At 39.4% G+C, this 18,658-nt stretch overlaps 1 protein-coding gene across 1 annotated transcript in view; it reads right to left on the bottom strand.

The window, feature by feature from the left end:
- LOC102837932 (chromosome unknown open reading frame, human C14orf28) overlaps positions 1–17,555 on the bottom strand; it is a 21,886-nt gene extending 4,331 nt beyond the window's left edge. The window contains exons 1-4 of the mRNA XM_006875438.1: positions 17,300–17,555; positions 12,300–12,824; positions 8,007–8,096; positions 6,450–6,584 (exon numbers count right to left, since the gene is read on the bottom strand). Of these exons, the coding sequence (XP_006875500.1) occupies positions 6,450–6,584; positions 8,007–8,096; positions 12,300–12,823 (749 nt within the window). The 5' untranslated portion in view covers position 12,824; positions 17,300–17,555. The remainder of the gene's footprint in view (positions 1–6,449; positions 6,585–8,006; positions 8,097–12,299; positions 12,825–17,299) is intronic.
- Between the last annotated feature and the right edge of the window lie 1,103 nt (positions 17,556–18,658).

The raw sequence follows: 18,658 nt of genomic DNA, 5'->3' as shown, positions 1-18,658 counted from the left end.
GGACTGCCAAAAGAACCAATAGATCTGTTTTGGAAGAAGTGCAGCCAGAGTCCTCCTTGGAGGCCAAGATGGCTAAGCTTCGTCTCTCATACTTTGGACATATTGTCCGGAGGAAACAGTCATTGGAAAAGGCTGTCATGTGGGTAAGGTGGAGGGTCAGAGAAAAAGAGGAAGACCTCCAACAAGACGGATTGGCCAGGTGGCATCATTGATAGACAGCAAGGGACAATGAACAGATACCAAAAGAAAAGAATGTCCACACCTTTATCTCTGTGGTTCTGCCAGGCGCCTGTGGTCGCTCGGATCCTTCCCCTACTTGGTCTCATTCAAGATGGAGGCTCCTGGAGCAGCTCAGTGTCCCAAACTAGAAAGCAATGAATTTCTTGCTTCTGCCACAAATTCCACCAGCTGTAAGCATTCCAACTTTCTAAATATTCCTTTATATGTGGTTCAGAGTTCTGGGACCATCCCCTGAGCCTGCTTGGTTTGATATTCTGTGTTGTTGCTGGCAGAGCTCTTTAGTGCACTTCCACCTGATCCGCCATCTTGTTTGTTCTCTCCCAACTGTTTTTTGTTTTTGATCTTGTACCTTGCTACTTTGCTGAATCCCAAAGACTCCACAAGTAACTTTGCTGTGGAGTCTTGGAATTTTCTCTGTATGGGAACACGTCATCTGTAAATAAAGAGTTTTACTTCTTCCTTGCCAATCTGGATATATTTTATTGCCCTTTATTACCTTATTGCTCTAGTAAGGATTTCCAGTACAATACTGAGTAAGAGTGGTGATAAAGGGCATCCTTATCTCATTCTCAAGGGGTATGCTGTCAATCTTTGTTGAGAATAATGTTGGCTGTTTGTTTTGAATATATGCTCTTAATTATGTTGAATTTACCTTCAATTCCTATTTTGTTTTTATCAGGAACAGGTGCTAAGTTTTATCAAATGCTTTTTCTGCACCTACTGAGATGATCATATGATTATTTTCTTTTGTTTTATTTATGTGGTAAATTACATTGATTTTCTAATGTTGAACCATTCTTGTGCCCTTGATATAAATCATACTTGATCATGATGTATTATTTCTTTGATATGCTATTGAATTCTGTTGGCTAGATTTTTACTGAGAATTTTTGCAGCTATTTTCATGAATGATATTGGTCTGTAATTTTCGTTCTTTAATGCTTTCTTTAGTCAGATTTTTGCTGACTGTGGTTTGAGGGTAATGCTGGTTTCATAGAATAAATTAGAGAGTGTTCTTTCCTTTTCTGCACTCTGGAATAGTTTGAGTAGAATTGAAATCAGCTCTTCCCTGAATGTCTGGCAGAATTCTTCAGTGAAACAAGCTGTCAGACATAAGACTTGGCCAGATGTTTTTATTTTCCAATGACTTTTAAATTTCTTTTCTTATGGGTCTGTTTAAAATTTCTACCTCTATTTGTGTTTGGTTATATAAGTATCCTGTGTTTCTGGAGTCCTGGTGTGGTGATGTAGGATAAGCACTGGACTGTTCACTGCAAAGTCAGTATTTCAAACCCACCAGCAGCTTCTTGGAACGCTATACAAGGTCATTGAGTTGGAGCCAACTAGATGGCACTCAACAACCGCAGCATACTTCTAGGAATTTGCCCATTTCTTCCAGGTTTTCAAATTTAGAATACAATTTTAAAAATAATATTCTGTTATTATAATTTTATCTCAGTTGATGCTGTTATAATGCCATTCATCTCATTGCTTATTTTGGTTATTTACTTCGTCTCATTTATTTTCTTTGTCAATTTAGTCAGTAGTTTGTCAAGTTTATTGACACCCCCCCCTCAAAAAAAACAAAAAAAACTACAACAACTCATCTTTTTGATTCTTTGTATTGCTTTTTTGGTTTCTAGTTCATTTATTTCTGCTCTGATCTGCATAATTTCCTCTCTCCTATTGACTACGGACTTCTTTTGCTGTTACTTTTGTATTTGTTTGGAGATGTCGGGTTAAGCTATTGATTTTAGCCCTTTCTTTTTTGATGTGTATATTTAGTGCTATAAATTCTCTCAGCACTGTTTTTGCTGTATCCCAAAGGTTTTGGTATACTGTGTTTTCATTCTCATTTGAGTATTGCAATTAATTTGTTTTTAATTTCTTCTATTATCCAGTACAGGAGCTCTGGTAGCATAGTGGTTACAAATCAGGCTGCGAACCTCAGGGTCAGCAGTTCGAAACTACCAGCTGTTCCACAGGAGAAAGATGAGGCTTTCTGCTCCCGTAAAGATTTACAGCCTCGGAAACCCTGTATAGGGTTGCTATGAGTCGGAATCGGCTCCAAGGCATATAACAACAACAACAACAACATTATCCAGTAGTTTTATGTCATTCAGCTTCCATGTAGTTCATTTTTTTCCTTGTTCTTTCTATTACTGATTTCTAGTTTTATAGTGTTATGACTCGAGAAGATGCTTTGTATTATTTCATTGCTTTTGATTTTACTAAGGTCTACTTTATGGCCCAAATATGGTCTATATCAGAGAATGATCCACTTGCATTAGAGAAGAATATGTACTATGCTGCTAGTGAGTAGTATCTTCTTTATATGTTTATGAGGTCAACTTGGTTGTGTTATCTAGATCATCTATATTTTTGTTGTTTCTGTCTAGTTATTTTCATGAGTTGTTCTTGCCATCATTGAAAGTGTTGCATTAAAGTCTTCTACTATTGTGGTTGTTGTTGTTAAGTACCGTGGAGTCGACTCATAGTGACCCTACACAGGGTTTCCGAGGCTGCAATTCTTTATGGGAGCAGAATGCCTCATCTTTCTCCCATGGAACAGCTGGCAGTTCCGAACTGCCGACCTTGAGGTTAACAGCCCAATTTGTAACCACTACACTACCAGAGCTCCTTACTACTGTGGTAGAGCTGTCTATTTCTTTTTTTTAATTCCAGTAGAACTTATTTTTTGAATTTTCGAGCTCTGTTGCTAGGTATGTAAATATTTATTATGGTTCTGTCCTTTGGGTAAATTGACCCTTTAATCATTACCTAATGCCTTAGCTTATCTCTTATAATGGATTTCTGACTTAAAGTCTACTTTATCAGAGATTCTCATTGCTACTTCTGCTCTCTTCTGGTTACTGTTTGTTTGATACACTTTTTTCCACCCTCTGATTTTTTTAACCTATGTAAGTCTTTGTGTATAAGGTATGTCTCTTGTAGGCAAACAATTGATGGGTCATGTTTGTTTTTTAATTATAATCCACTCTGCCACTCTGTGTCTTGCCCAATTTTTTTGTGTATGTGCGTGCGAATGTGTGGTCTCAATGGTTTCTTTGTTCTGCTTAATATTCCGTACTGAGTCCTTTTTGTTTAAGGATTTGTTTGTTTCTTTTGTTGTTGTAGTTGCTGATGTTGTTTGCTGAGTCTTTGACTTTATTCTTTATTTTGGTAAGTAGGTTTATTGATTTTTTTTTTTTTTGTCATTACCCTAAAACTTGCTTTTATCTTTCTAAGTTTATAGCCTGTTAATCTTGATTATTATCTTGACTTAGTTTCTATATGGAATTTCTATAACTACACCATTAATTGCCCCTTTTTGTTTTGAAGTTGTCATTGTTTAGACTGAGACCTCTGGTTTCCTGTTTTCAGTTTTGCAACTGTATTTTGCTTATGAAAATTCTTTATCTAGGTTGGTATCTGGGTGATGCTGTAGTGTGGTTTCATCTAAGACTGTTGTCTGATGTTGGTTCTCTGTCCAAAGATTCCCTTTAATATTTCTTGTAAGATTAGTTTGGTTTTTATGAATTCCCTTAATTTGTTTATTTGGGAATGTCCTACTTTCAACACCGTGTCTTAAAAGATAATTTGCTGGATATATGGTTCTTGGTTGGCAATTCTTTTTTTTCAGGGTTTTGTGCAGGTCATCCCATTGCCTTCTTGCACACATTTCTTCTAAGAAATCAGATCTTAGTTTCACTGGTGTCTTTCTGTAGGTAATATATCATTTGTCCTGAGCCAGTTTTAGAATTGTTTTTGGTTTCAGAAAGTTTGATTATATGTACTGGTGACTTACTTTGGGGTTATCCTGCATGGGCTCCAATGAGCTTCTTGGATGAAACCTTGTCTTTCACCGTTTTAGGAAGTTCTCTGCCAGTAAAGCTTCTACAATTCTCTTTTTTTCCCCTCCTCTTCCCATTCTGGAATTCCAATTACATGTAAATTATTTCTCTTGATAGTGCTCCATTTAACTTTTTGACTGCTTTTCTGATTGTTTCTCATACAAATTAGTACAAAGGATTTGTCCTCTATTTCACTGAATATTACTTTAAGAGTCTTTTTAATTGATATAATTTAAGAATTTTTTACAACTTATTTTTAACAGATTAGTTCATAACCTGTACAGTTCTATTAGAGTCCTGATATGGTGTTGTAAGATGAGCACTGGACTGCTAATCACAAGGTCAAAGGTTCAAGCTCACCAGCTGCTCCTTGGAAACCCTATACAGGGTTGCTAAGGGCCAGAACTGATTCAACAGCACTTAACAACAACAACAATTAGGACACAGAGGGTTCTTTTTTCCTTTAAAAGTATTTCTATGTTTTCTCTCCTTTCAATAGAACTGTTGTTATAGGAGCCCTAGTGGTGTGTCATTGTTGGATAAGCACTGGACTGCAAGGTTGGCAGCTCAAACTCACCAGTCGCTCCTTAGAAACCCTACACAGGGTCACTATGAGTCAAAACTGACTTGGTGAGACTTAACAACAGTAACAACAGTAGTGTAGTGGGTTAAGCATTGGGATGCTAACCAAAATGCTGGCAGTTTGAACCCACTAGACACTTTATAGGAGAAAGATGAAGCAGTCTGCTTCCATGAAGTTTTATAGACCTTAGCAACCCTGTAAAACAGTTCTACTTGTCTTATGGGGTCATGATGAGTCTGAATTAGGCAGTGTAGTTGTTGTTATTGTTGCTGTCAAACTGACTCTTATTCATGGCAACACCATATATTATAGAGTAGAACAGCTCTAAAGGGTTTTCTTGTCTATAATCTTAGTGGACGCAGACAGCCAGGACTTTTCTTCTTCAGTACTGCTTCATAAGTTGGAACTACTAACCCTTAAATTAGCAGTTGAGCACAACCTGATTGCACCACCTAGGGACTCTAAGTGAACTATGCTGTTGTTGTTAAGTGTTGTCAAGTTAGATCCTGTATATAGCAACCCTCTGTAGAGTTTCCAAGGAGCAGCTGGTGGTTCAAACTGACTTTGCAGTCCAGCACATCAACCCACAGTACCACACCAGGACTCCATGTCCTAACTAGTATGCATTTATTTTTATATCTATCATGATAACAAGTAACATTTTATGTTTAAATGATGACCTATGTACTACGATGAGGATGAGTCAAAAATTATCTGCACGCTGGCTGTAGAATTTAATCAGCTTTTCCAAAAGACACATACATAATTTTTCGACATAACCTCCTTGCTTTTCAATACACTTTACCCAACTGTCAACCAGCATTCGTATTTCCTTATTTAAAAATGTTTTAGGATGAGCTTTGAGCCACGAATACACTGCTGTCTTCACTTCTTCATCAGAGGTGAATTATCATCCTCAAAGAACTGCCTTCAGGGTCCCAATAGGTGAAAGTCTGATGGAGCAAGCTCAGGACTATAGGGAGGATGTTTTGACACCTCAAAGTGACGTTTCTGCAGTGTCGTGTGGGCTGAGATGTGCAAATATGCATTGTCATGTAAGATCACAACGCCCTTGGATAGCAATCCTCTGCATTTAATCCGAAATTTAGGTATCAGCTTTTCAGTGACCACCTCATGGTTGATTGTTGAACCCTTTTCCTGATAATGTTCCAATACTGGGTCTTGAGAATCCCAGAAAACTCTAAGCATCCATTTTCCAGCTGTTGGTTGATTTTTGAACTTTTTCTTGGTCAGCGATTGAGGATGTTTCCATTCCATACTCTGCAGTTTACTCTCAGGATCATAGTGATCAATCCATGTCTTGTTTAAAGAAGCCCTTGCCTTCCTTCGAGTATTGATCCAAATTTTGTTTGCAAAATCTCTGTTTATGCTCTTCTGTGAGTTGTTTCAGTACCTATTTGGCAACAAACTTTTTGAAACCCAAGTCAAGCATGGATTATTTCATACACAGTGACATGGCTGATTTGCAAATGATAGGCCATATAATCCAGTGTCAGTCGTCTATCTGATAGAATCATTTCATATGCAGGCTCAATGCTGTCATCAGCCACGGACACAGGTGGGCATCTGAGTATACATGGAGTGTGGATAATTTTTGACTCAGAGATTCTGATCCTATTCAGAATACATGAATTAGAGACAGCTATGAGTTTTCAACAATGTCTAAAGGATTAGTCAAAATCATGCTAGAATAGTAGAAAAAACAGTAGAAAAGTTATTTTCTATTAGTTTTAAAAAATAAAAATACTTACTTGTGATCAGATAAATCCAAGTAATAGGGTACATATGCCAGGTCTTCAGATTTCCAATGCTGCATATTTAAGACAACAAAAGGTGGTGCCCCGTGGCAGAAAATTCGTTGGGAAAATTCTCTTAAGCCACCACACCTAAAATGAAAAAACAGGCCTGAGCATTACTACAGTTGGGACACAAAGCTGCCTTTCAATATTTCTGGATTTAATTGTCCTGAAATTAAAATCATAAAGGTAAATGGGCAAATTCATAATGTAAACAGGTAAGCATAATTATGTATTATAGGAATGGGTGATCATTTTGCTATTTACTTCCCAGTCTAAGCATTTCCAAGAGGTTTGGCGGTACAGTGGTAAAAGCCCAAGGCTGATAACCAAAAGGTTGGCAGTTTGAACCCACTAGATGCTCTTTGAGAGTAAGATGTGGTAGTCTGCTTCTGTAAACATTTACAGCCTTGGAAACCCTATGGGGCAGTTCTACCATGTCCTCTAGGTTTGCTAGAGTAGAAATCAACTTTATGCTAACAGGTTTGGCTTTGTTTGGTTTTTACTGATTCCCAGTTTACAAGCTGTGACATTCTCTGTATTAGAAATGGTACTTTTAAATTTCTAGCAAAAATTCTATTTCTAGCTAGACTTATGATAGCATGTAGTCTGCTGAATATTAATATTAATGCTTTTATTTTTCTCTCTCTGAGCTGGCTTCAATGAAGAATACTGGCAGAGAGGATAATTAAGTGAATCCTAGAGTCCTCTTTACACTGACTACAATTCTCTGTTGTTTCCTTTTGCCAGTACAATCTTCTATTAGCATGAAGCAAATGATCTGTTCTTAGTATTATCAGATATTGAGCACATATATCAGAATACAACAAATACAATTATACAGTAAAATCTCGATTAACCGGAATGCTCAGGACACAGTATGCTGGTTAACATACATTAACCAGAAAACCATTTTGTTTCATTAATTGTTACTATAAATGCTTCTAAAATATATTAGTTCACTTTCTGAACTTAATAAGTAAAATTGACCAAACATAGTTTAATCTTTCATTTGTAATTAATTAGCTATAAGATTATCCTAAATACTCACTGTACAATAGTGTAGGTATAGAAGCTGTTAAGAATTAGGTTGTGTATGCTCTACCCCTCTGGACTTTTTGTTTGTTTTACTATGCTAAATTTTTTGGTTGCCATTTACCTCTTTCTCTTAAATGTGGAGTGCAGAAAAAAATCCAGTTAATTGAGGATCCCGATTAGCTGGGTTCCGGTTAACCAAGGTTTTATTGTACCTACTCAGCAGTGGGAAAAAAAGAAAAGGCATTTGGCTTTGCATTCATCAACTGGCTGTAGTATCTTACTGTACATACTGACATTTGATAATGACAACACAGCATAAAATGGGCATATTAAATTAGAAGAGGGCAAAGTAAACCTCCTGAAACCCTTATCAGTTGCAGTTTCATAAAGTATTAACATTAAAGAGTGAAACAGCCCAGGCCTCTTTATAAGAAACTCAGAAATACTGTTCTTTAGCGCCCATCATATACTCACCCACGCTCTTCGCACAGTTCAATCTTGGAACAGAATAATTCATCCACAGCCAGTCGTATCAAGTTTCCATGTGGAATTTCTTGGGGAGGACTATAATAGTTACAAAATCCATGTCAAGAATTGCTTGAACGCTTTACAGGCTAATACATTATTAGGATAAAAAAATTTACAAATCAATCTATTCTTAGAAAAATCAAGTGTACAAAGCATGGACCTGTATTGTGGGCCATATAAAGGCCATCTGAATTAAATAAATGCTAATGCATGAGACTGTTCAAGAAACATTAAATCTTTTTGTAAACTGGTTTTGAAACACACAGTTGTTGTTAGTTAAATTTAAGCATGTTTTTGAAAGGCTTCAAGAGATGTAATCTGGTCTAGTAGGAAAATAAGTTTGACCCAGAGCCGGGAGAAAAATCTTTTAGTTACCTGATTAAATGCAAGTCACTTAGTTATTCTTGGCTTCAGTTGCCTATGTGTTAAAAGTTTTTGTTTTTCCCCTCCTAAGTGGCACTGTGAGTTAGGTGTTGGATTGGTAATTAAAAGGTTGCCGGTTCAAACCTGTAAGCTGATCCATGAGTGAAAGGCAAAGCTGTCTGCTCCTGTAAAGAGTTACAGTCTCAGAAACCTTATATTGAGTTGCTATGAACTGGAAATGATAAGATGGCAGTGAGTTTGGATTTGGGTAAGTACTTGGTAGGCTCTTTTGAATACAGGATTAAAATACAGGCAAAGGCTGAAAGCAGCAGAGCATAATGCAAACATTTTAAGTATCTAAAACAAGAATGGAGGGAATTTTGGTTGCGTGGTGGGTTACGTGTTGGACTGCTAATTGTAAGGTTAGCAGTTTGAATCCACCAGCCACTCCACAGGAGAAAGATGAGTTTTCTGCTCCTGAAAAGATTATAGACTCGGAAACCCTGTATGGGGTTGCTATAAACTGTAACTGACTTGATGTACATAGCAGCAGCAGCAGCAGCAGCAAAATAAGCATGAAGAGCCCTAGTGGTACAGATGTTTATTAATTTTAAACTTTCTATTGTAAATTGAGTGAAGGTTTACAGACAACAGATCATATACTTTGTTACATCTCGATGATTGCAATCTCTTCCATGCAACAACGGTTATCCCACTTCCTCCCTGTGGTTTCTACTGCCATTCCACTCACCTTCCCATCCCTTCTCAACTTTGTCCTTAGGTAATTGTTGCCATTTTGATTTTTAAATGACTGACTACTATGTCATTAATAGTGAGCATATTCTACTAATGTTGTCCTCCCTATAAGGAGCTCTGGTAGCATAGTCGTTATGAGTCAGGCTGCTATTCCAAGGGAGAAAGATGAGGCTTTCTGTTCCCATAAAGATTTACAGCCTCGCACACCCTATTCAAGGTCACTATGAGTCAGAATCAATTCCACAGCACATAACTACAGCGACCACTGTATACCAATCTACTGTTTGGCTGAAAATTGGGTCACAAGTGTGAGTTGCATTCCAAACCTGAAGGGTGCTTGAGTTCTTCCACTATCTTTTTAACCAGTTAGCTCAGCCTTTTTTTTTTTTTAATAACTGAGTTTCTTCCACATATTCTGCTACTCTATCCAGGACCTTCTAATATGATCCCTTTCAGAGCAGTTGGTAGTGGTAACTGGGCACTCTCTAGTTCTTCTGGTCTCAAAGTCATGGAGAATTATGTTTACATGTTTCATCAGTCTAACTGATTCCAAGCCTCTTCAGTTCTTATCACTCTCCTTTCTTCCACAGATGGAGACCAATAACTGGTGATGTAGTGTTTAAATGCTTGGTGGCTAACCACAAAGTTGGCAATTTGAACCAACTCTGTGGGAAAAAGATGTGACAGTCTGCTTCAATAAAAATTAGTCTTGGAAACCCTATGGGCAGTTCTACTTTGTCCTATAGAGTCATTAAGAGTCAGCATTATCTTGATGGCAATGGGTAAGATAAGAATAAAATATTATTACTATATTGTTGTTAAGTGCTGTTGAGTTGGTTCTGACTCCTAGGGCTTTTAAGGAATGGCTGGTGGGTTTGGACCACCAACCTTGTAGTTAGCAGTCCAGTGCTTATCCTACAGCTGTAAAGATTTCATTATAGTTTCAGAGTACTTACAAATTAGATAAGCATGGGAATGCTAACCTTAAGGTCGGCAGTTCAAACCCACAACCACTCCTCAGAAACGGTAAGCAGGGTTGTTATGAGTCGGAACTGACTCGACCACACACAACAATTTAAAAAAAGGAGCCCTAGAGATGCAGTGGTTAAGCACTTGGCTGTTAATTGAAAGGATGACATTTTGAACTCCTAAGAGAAAGATGTGGTGGTCTGCTTCTGTACAGATGACAGTCTAAGAAGCCCTGTGGGTACTTCTGTCCTATAGGGTCACACTAAGTTACCAACGGCTTGATAGAAATGAGTTAGGTATTGATTGATCTTTAAAAAAGAATTCTGAAACCCTTTTCAGTCCATAATGATACAGATTAAGAGAATTTCCCCCCGATAGACTTCAAATCAACATCAGCATACCAGCAATACAACTTATTCTGTGCCATGTTTCTTTAATATACTGTAGCACAACTACTATACACCAACAAATAAAAATGAAAAATAACCAGAAATATTCATATATACAATGGGCAGGGTTTGCTAGTTTTGACTGAGGAATTTTTAATATTTTAATAGGAGTAAGAGTTTAATGAAAAATTCTGGCTAAGGGTATATAAAATGGCTAAAAAAATTGCTCCATTTCTGGCAAACTTCATGAGAGCAAGCCGAACATGGTCAAAGTGCATTTCAGAAAAAAGAACCATTAATTGGTAGACTCTAAAATGAGAATTTAAAACTTCCCATAAGCAGCATGATGTTATAATATTAAAATGAGCATGCTATAAAGAAATGTGAATTTGATAAGGTAGTTTATATGATCTACATTCCCAAATGGGGAATCCATTCTTTTAGGCTCTTCTTCTGGATCATGGGGCCAAATACCCTTTCTGTCAACAATGTGACTGGGTCCATTTCACTGTCCCGTTTTCTTCCTCTGGCAATTATTCCTTTTCACACTCATGTCTCCCAGTGGCTTTAAGGTTTCCCAACAGTCCACTAGAGTTTGCTAGTTTGGTCTTCCTCCCTGTCATTTACCAGCTTCGAGGTCTACTCTTCTCTATGAGAAGCAAAAATATTTAGCTGGCTCCCAGCACCTTTCTTGTTTTGGTTGTGTACTGTCCAGTCAAATCCAATTCATAGTGACCTACAGGATTTCTAAGGCTGTAACTCTTTATGGAAGGAGCTCTGGTAGCGTAGTGGTTACAAATTGGGCTGCGAACCACAAGGTCAGCATTTTGAAACTACCAGCTGTTTCGTGGGAGAAAGATGAGGCTCTTTGCTCCCGTAAAGATTTACAGCCTCTGAAACCCTGTACAGGGTCGCTATGAGTTGGAACCGACTCCATAGCACATAACAACAACAACAAGTCTTTATGGGAGCAGAAAGCGCTATCTTTCTCCTGCAGAGCAGCTGGAAGACACTAACTACTGAAGCTACCAGGGCCATGTATCACTTTTCTTAAGTCAGTGAAAAAGCTGCTCACTCCGCCAACCTCTCCAGGTGTTAGATTTCAAGTTTGAGCTTTCTGTCTATAATTGTGCTCTGACCATGACTCGAAAGAGTACTTCCTGTCCTTTTGTTTCTGTGGACCTAGCCTACCTAACAGAGATCTATTTAAGGAGTCAAACACCAAAATAGTAGTAACTGATCTTCAAGAGGCTACATTGGCAACACAAGGAATTAATATCTATTATAACCCTGGTGTGGCTCTGTAGGATTAGCTCTGCACTGTTAACCTAAAGGCTGGCATTTCAAACCTACAAGCTGTTCCTCAGAAACCCTATACAGGGTCATTATGAGTCAAAGCCAACTTGACAATACTTAAAACAACAATATAGTCATAATATTAAACTCAAAACACGTGTGAAACATTTTATATAGTAAATAATTCACTATCTGCCACTGAAATCATTATCTATTGATTTTGTACATTAATTCCAAATGATTGGATATAATAAGTCTATTATTATACCTAGTGTTTGCATGGGACCTACTGAGGAGTCTTGTATACAAGTGTGGCTGCTTTATTCTAAGTAGTTACAAAAGTTCTGCACTGTAACAAGTAGTTTAGCCATAGGTGTGTGTGTTTTTTAAAGAACTATTTGTTTAAAACATGCATGTGATCTTATTTTTGCTGAAAGTGACAGAACAGACTTTAAAAACAACTTACTTTATAATAATTATGCGCTGCTGATCTTCCTGCACTCGAGTTGGGCATCGCCAGTTGGAACAGTAACTCTCTTGAATGGTAGACATGAAATTTTCAAGATTTCTTGTAAAATTATCATGCTCATTTCCAAACAAATCAATTATTAATGATGCTTTATGAACTTCAGATTTGTACTGCTGTTTTTCCATCTTGTCCCAAATCCAAAGTAACTTCACAGTTGTAAAACTGTAGGTGTCCATTAAATAAAGAAAACAGTCTATAAACTCTCTACCTAAATGAAGAGAGAGTTCCCTGGGAAAATTCTCATTTTCATTAAGAATGACATATAGTAACATCAAGAATCCATCTATGGTGCAGGTATTTTTCAGTCTTATTTCAACGTAGAGTGGTGTACAGGATACTGCTTTGCGGCCAGCTTTGATAGTAAAAACACCTCCCCAAGGAAGAACAGGCCTCCAAAATGAGCGATCTTGATTATAGTTATTTTTAATTGATGCTTTGATCTCTTCAAACAGTGTCTTCATCCTGAATTTTAAAAAAGTTTAAAATAAAACACAAGCTTGTGACTTTGTGTCCTAAATGCACAAGATTTAAAATGACAATAAAGTAATCTAGAGATTTACACTAAATTTATATAGATGGTCTTCTAATGTAGCAAAAACTTTTTAAAACAATTGAAGTTTTTCACCATTTTCTTGGCAATATGCATGGTGCAGACCATTTTAGAAACTGCCATCTTTTTTGAGATACTGAATGGCCATTTGATGCACTGTTATACTGCTGCACTGAATCTGTGACATAGGAAAATCATGTAATAAAGAAGTCTTAGATGAAAATTAAATCATTTAAAGATATAACTTAATTTTTTTAGGTCTAATACTAGTGTAGGAGTTCTGGTGTGGTGCTGTGGGTTAATGCGCTGGACTTCAAAGTAAGTTTGAACAGCAAGGTTGGCGGCTCAAGCTTACCAGCCGCTCCTTGGAAACCCTAAAGAGAGTCACTATGGGTCAGAACTGACTTGATGGCACTTAACAACAACTAATGTAAACTCCAAAATAACAGTTATGACTTACTTTCTTGTGCATGGTCCTATTTAAGAAACTGGAGTTCTGGTGTGGTGCTGTAGGATAAGTCACAAAGTCAGAGGTTTAAACCCACCTCCTGCTCTCCTATATAGTGTCACTGTAAGTTGGACAGAACAATTTAAGTAACTGATATATTAAAAAATCCTTACATGGAGTACAGATTATAATGGTCACTTAACATCTTTATATTAATTAGACTACACATTTTATCTGTGATATAGAAAACCTATTACAAATCCTGTTGTAATAGACTAATTCTGGCACTTAACTTTTATGGGGAATAATTGTGAGAACTTAGCAGAATTGCAGCATGATGCTGTTAAGTGCCACAAACTTGATTCCAACTCACAGCAACCCTGGGTTTGAACCACGGATTTTGAGGTTATTAGTCCTGTACTTACCCTATAGTGTCACACCAGGACTCCAAATAGCAACATTGCTGTTGTTGTTGTTAAGTACCACTGAGTCGGTTGTGACCTATAGCGACCCTGTCTGGGGTTTCCAAGGAGTACCTGGTGAGTTTGTACAGCCAACCTTGCAGTTCAAACGGCTTTGCAGTCTGGCGCATTAACCCACAGCACCACACCAGGATGAGGCTTTCTACTCCCGTAAAGATTTATACTCTCGGAAACCCTGTACAGGGTCGCTATGGGTCGGAACCGACTCGACGGCACTTAACAACAACAACTATTGACTTTGGGATTTGTAATTAAAAGTTTAGAACTGTGCTGATAACCTATAATTTTAAATACAGAGACCATAATGTAAAGATCTGATTCAGAATTTGATATTTTGATTTCTTCCTCTGTATGTTTAGGACTCCTGGTGTGGTACTATAGGATAAGCACTGGACTGCAAACCATAGATTGGCAGTTCAAACCCACCAGCTGCTCCTCAGAAACCCTACACAGAGTTGGAACCAACTGAACGGCACTTCACAACTAACAATGCTTAGGTTATGAGCATAGTGACAAGGGTCCCTCTCTTTACTGACAGGCATTTATCCTTGTTTCTATCTTTAGGAGTAAGGGGGTAGAAATAAATCTTCTGGTGGAATTAATGAAGATAAGCAATGCAAACTGGAATGCAAACCACAAGGTCAGCGGTTCGAGACCTCCAACTGCTCTATGGTAGAAAGATGAGGCTTTCTGCTCCTATAAAAGATTTAAAGCCTCAAAAACCCTAAATGGGGTCACTATATGTCAAAACCGACTCTACTGCACTTAACAAAAATATCTTCAGGAGTGCTAAACATTTTGTTTTTAAAGTCTTGACTGTATTTTAATAAACATGTTTGTGTGCTATGTATGTTAAATAAAGCAAAACCTAAAAAATAATTGGGAGGAATGAAGTCCTACTGAAATTGTATTGAAAAAAACTGCTTTACTTGGGCTACATGTCTAAAGTGAAAATAACAAGTATTCAATGTTACTGTTAGGGAAACACATATTTTCATGAAAAAGGATAGCATCTGAAAAACAGGAAATGAGTAACTGGTCAGTGCTGTATTTTGGGCATCTTTTCATATGCCTTATCCTCCCAAACACCAGTACAACATACAATAATGTTGTAGATTTCTGTGTTTTGAATTATTTGTATGAGAAATGATTAAATTCAAAATGATTTGGCAACACTGTTGTTGTTAAGTACCATGGAGTCAGTTACGACTCATAGTGACCCTGCTGCACAGGGTTTCTGAGGCTGTAAATCTTTACGGGAGCAGAAAGTCTCATCTTTCTCCTGCGGAACAGCTGGTAGTTTCAAACTGCTGACCTTGAGGTTAGCAGCCCAATTCGTAACCACTACGCTACCAGAGCTCCTTTGGCAACACAGTAGACTAAAAAGGAGCCCTGGTGGTGCTTTAGAAGAAGCACTGGACTACTAACTACAAGGTTGGCAGTCAATCCCACAGGTGATAGGGGGCGGATACAGTTTTCTGTTCCCATGCCTTGGAAACTCTATATATAGGGTCGCTATGAGTCAGCATCTACTTGATGGCAGTGGGTTTGGTTTGGTTAGTAGACAAAATTCCACTCGGTAATGTTAAACATAGTCATCCACAGAGTTTTATACTGTGAACTATAGACTATTCAACCCTATTGTTAGTCTGAAGTGTAGATATTTATAGTCAATTTGCATGTTGGGTCTAGTCAATTGTTTAGGAGTAAGTCATTAAGTACCACTGAGTTGGTTCTGACTCATAGCGACCCTGTTTAAAGTTTCCAAATTCAATCTTTGTGAAAGTAGAAAGCCTCATCTTTCTCCTGCAGAGTGGCTGGTGGGCTTTAACAGTGGACCTTGTGGTTCACAGTCCAGTGCTTATAGCATGGTGGTGGTGTTGTTGTGCCGTGGAGTCGGTTCCGATTCACAGTGATCCTGTACAGGGTTTCCGAGGCTGTAAAACCTTACGAGAACAAAAAGCCTCATCTTTCTCCCATGGAATAGCTGGGTCAGCAGCCCAATTCGTAACCAGAGCTGCTTGCTTATAGCATGGAGCCATGGAATATTTGGAATCTGTTGTTAAGTGCTCTCAAGTTGGTTTGACCCATAGTGGCTGGTGGATTTGAACCACTGACCTTATAGTTAGCAGTCCAGTGCTTATCCTACAGCACCATGCCAGGACCCCGTCTGGAGTCTAGGAAAACAAAAACTCAAGTTTCTTAATAAGAACAGTTTCCTTAGTAGATTTTAAAAAACCATGAAGCATGTAAGTAAGAATAAAAATCTTTCTTCTTGGAGTGATTACTTCTGCTGAATTTTAAGGAACTTTCTCGCAAATTGTAAGATTAAGGACTTGAGTTCAGATTCCTAAATATTACACTGGGAGGAAAGCTTCCTTTGTAGTATTTTTCTGTAAATTATCTTTTTTTTTAATAAAACCAAATGAAGACTAACTACAGCTCCATACAGGAATACTTATACTTCGAGAGAATTAAACTGCAATTGCTCTCTCTGATACATACACAGCATACATAAACACACTAACAAACTATGAAAATAATTTTTTTTTTCTGCAAAAAAAAAAAAAGAGGTGGTGGTGGTAACAGTGACGAATTTGGGATGGGCAGAATGAGAGGGCAGAATCTAGTTTCAGCATTAATAAGGTGATCTGTTCCAATTTACAAAATAAGATGGTGAGATGGCTGCACACAGCTTTACTTAAAAGTCTTAAATTTTTGCCCCACAGTCAGAAGGCACAGTATTGAAAGCCCATAATATTTACCTGCCTCAATAGGCCCCTTAATTTGAATAAACCTGACAATCACCTGACTCATTTCTCTGGTAAAATGATACCGTTCCTTTTAGATCATTCCCAAGGGTGGCAGTCTACTTCACCTTACCCTGAGTACTAGATAACCTGCCTAAGGTACTGAATGATGGATTCCCTATAAGCTAAGAAAAGGGCTCCCTTTCTAATAGTTGTTATTAAGTGCCCTCCTGTCGGTTCCAACTCATTGCAACTCATAGTATGGGGTTTCCAAGGAGCGACTGGTGAGTTTGAACCTCCGACCTTGCAGTTATCTGTCCAGTTTTTATCCTACAGCCCCACATCAGGACCCCCTTTCTAATCAGCGCCTCTTCGGAAAAACAGCCCCACGCGTCTCCTTAAGCCAGCACGGGGCTTTGGGCGGGGTGTTGGGCGCGTGGTGGGCGCCAGCCCCCGGGCTCCAGCCACGCCCACCCGGCTCCCAGACCCCGGCCCGCCCCACCCTGCAAGGCCTGTCGCGGAGGACCGGCTCCATACAGCAGACGAGTTCCCGAACTCGCAGCCGGTGAGAATAGCGGGCGACCCCGCCCGGGCATTGCCCACTGAGTGCCTAGTGCTGCGGGCAAAGGAGGATGGAGGGGAGGACCAACCACGAAAAGCGTTCCCCACACCGGCCAGTCTCCGTCCATCAGAAATCCGACTCGTACCTCCCCGGGGACCGAAAACCGCCGGTGCCGCCGCACCCGTCGCCGCCGCCGCTTGCTCATGGAGAGCCAGGGCTGCCGCCGCCGCCGCCGCCTCATCTACTAGCACCGCCGGCGGTCTCGGCCTCCCCCAGCCTGAGTGCTGGGCTCCGGCACGGCCTCCATCGCACACGCCGCGGCGGAAGCCACCGCAGCTCCAGCGCCCAGGCCCGATCCGACCGGACCCACGGAGCCAGGACCGCGGGACACGTCGCTTCTTATTACGGAGGAAGATTCGGCCTGACCTCAGCCCCCTTCCCCCAGGCTCCAGCAGCCTGACGGCTCTGCTGCGCAGGCGTGAAGACGCCCCGGCCAAAGATGCGCGTGTCGGGTGTGTATACAGTATCCAAATTTGTCCAATGAGAATTAGGATCCGGGCGGGGGAGTAGGGGGGTGTCCCGGGACCCTGAGGAGAGGGGCGGCGTTCCAACGTTAGGAGGGTGGGTGGGGCTGCCGGAAGTGGGCAGAGTTTGCATGAAGGCGGAGCTTTGTCGGCAAACCTTGGCATTTGAGGTGTGTAACACTTTAGGGAGCTCTGGTAGGGCAGTGGGTTATGTATTGGGCTGCTAACTGCAGGGTCAGGAGTTTGAATCTACAGCCAGTAGAAAGATAAGGATTTCTGCTTCTGTAAAGATTTGTTGTTGTTAAGTGTCATCTAGTAGGTTCGTAGTGAGACACTGTATAGGGTTTCCGAGGAGCGGTTGGTGAGTTCAAACTGCCGACCTTGAGGTTCAAACTGACCTTGTGGTCTAGTGCTTATCCTACAGAGCCACACCAGGACAGCCTCAAAAATCCTAATGAAGAGTCTTGGTGTGGCCTTGTAGGATAAGCAAGCTTGGCGATTCAAACCCACCAGTGGCTCCTTGGAAACCCCATATAGGGTGGCAATGAGTCAGAAGGGACTTGACAGCATTTAACAACGATTCTATACTGAGTCGCTAATCCTATGCAGGGTTGCTATACAACAGCTATTTTAGGAATTTCCTTGTCAGTTTCTGTGTCTAAGTCTTCAACTAAGAAGTAGAAAGTTTTTTTTTCTGCAGTAATTATTCAAGTTTATGACCTAAGTATTATATGTGGGGAAAAAAGTGAATTAACATGTTAAATATTCTTCAGTGTTCAAGGTAAAAAATTTGCCAACATGCTGTAATTTACCATGGAAAATACTGTTAAACAATTAAATGGCTTTTAGTCCCATTGGATAGATGAAAAAATTCAGTGTTGGAGATAAGGTTCTACACAGCAAGAACATAGATATTCAACATAGATCACACCTCCAACGAAACTAAGGGTGATGACTTGAATCAGACCCTCTAGTAAAGT

This window comes from Chrysochloris asiatica, unplaced genomic scaffold (assembly GCF_000296735.1).
Source record: "Chrysochloris asiatica unplaced genomic scaffold, ChrAsi1.0 scaffold00327, whole genome shotgun sequence".
NCBI lineage: Eukaryota > Metazoa > Chordata > Mammalia > Afrosoricida > Chrysochloridae > Chrysochloris > Chrysochloris asiatica.
Note: the sequence above shows the minus strand (reverse complement) of the source record. Positions and strands in the feature narration are given on the sequence as shown.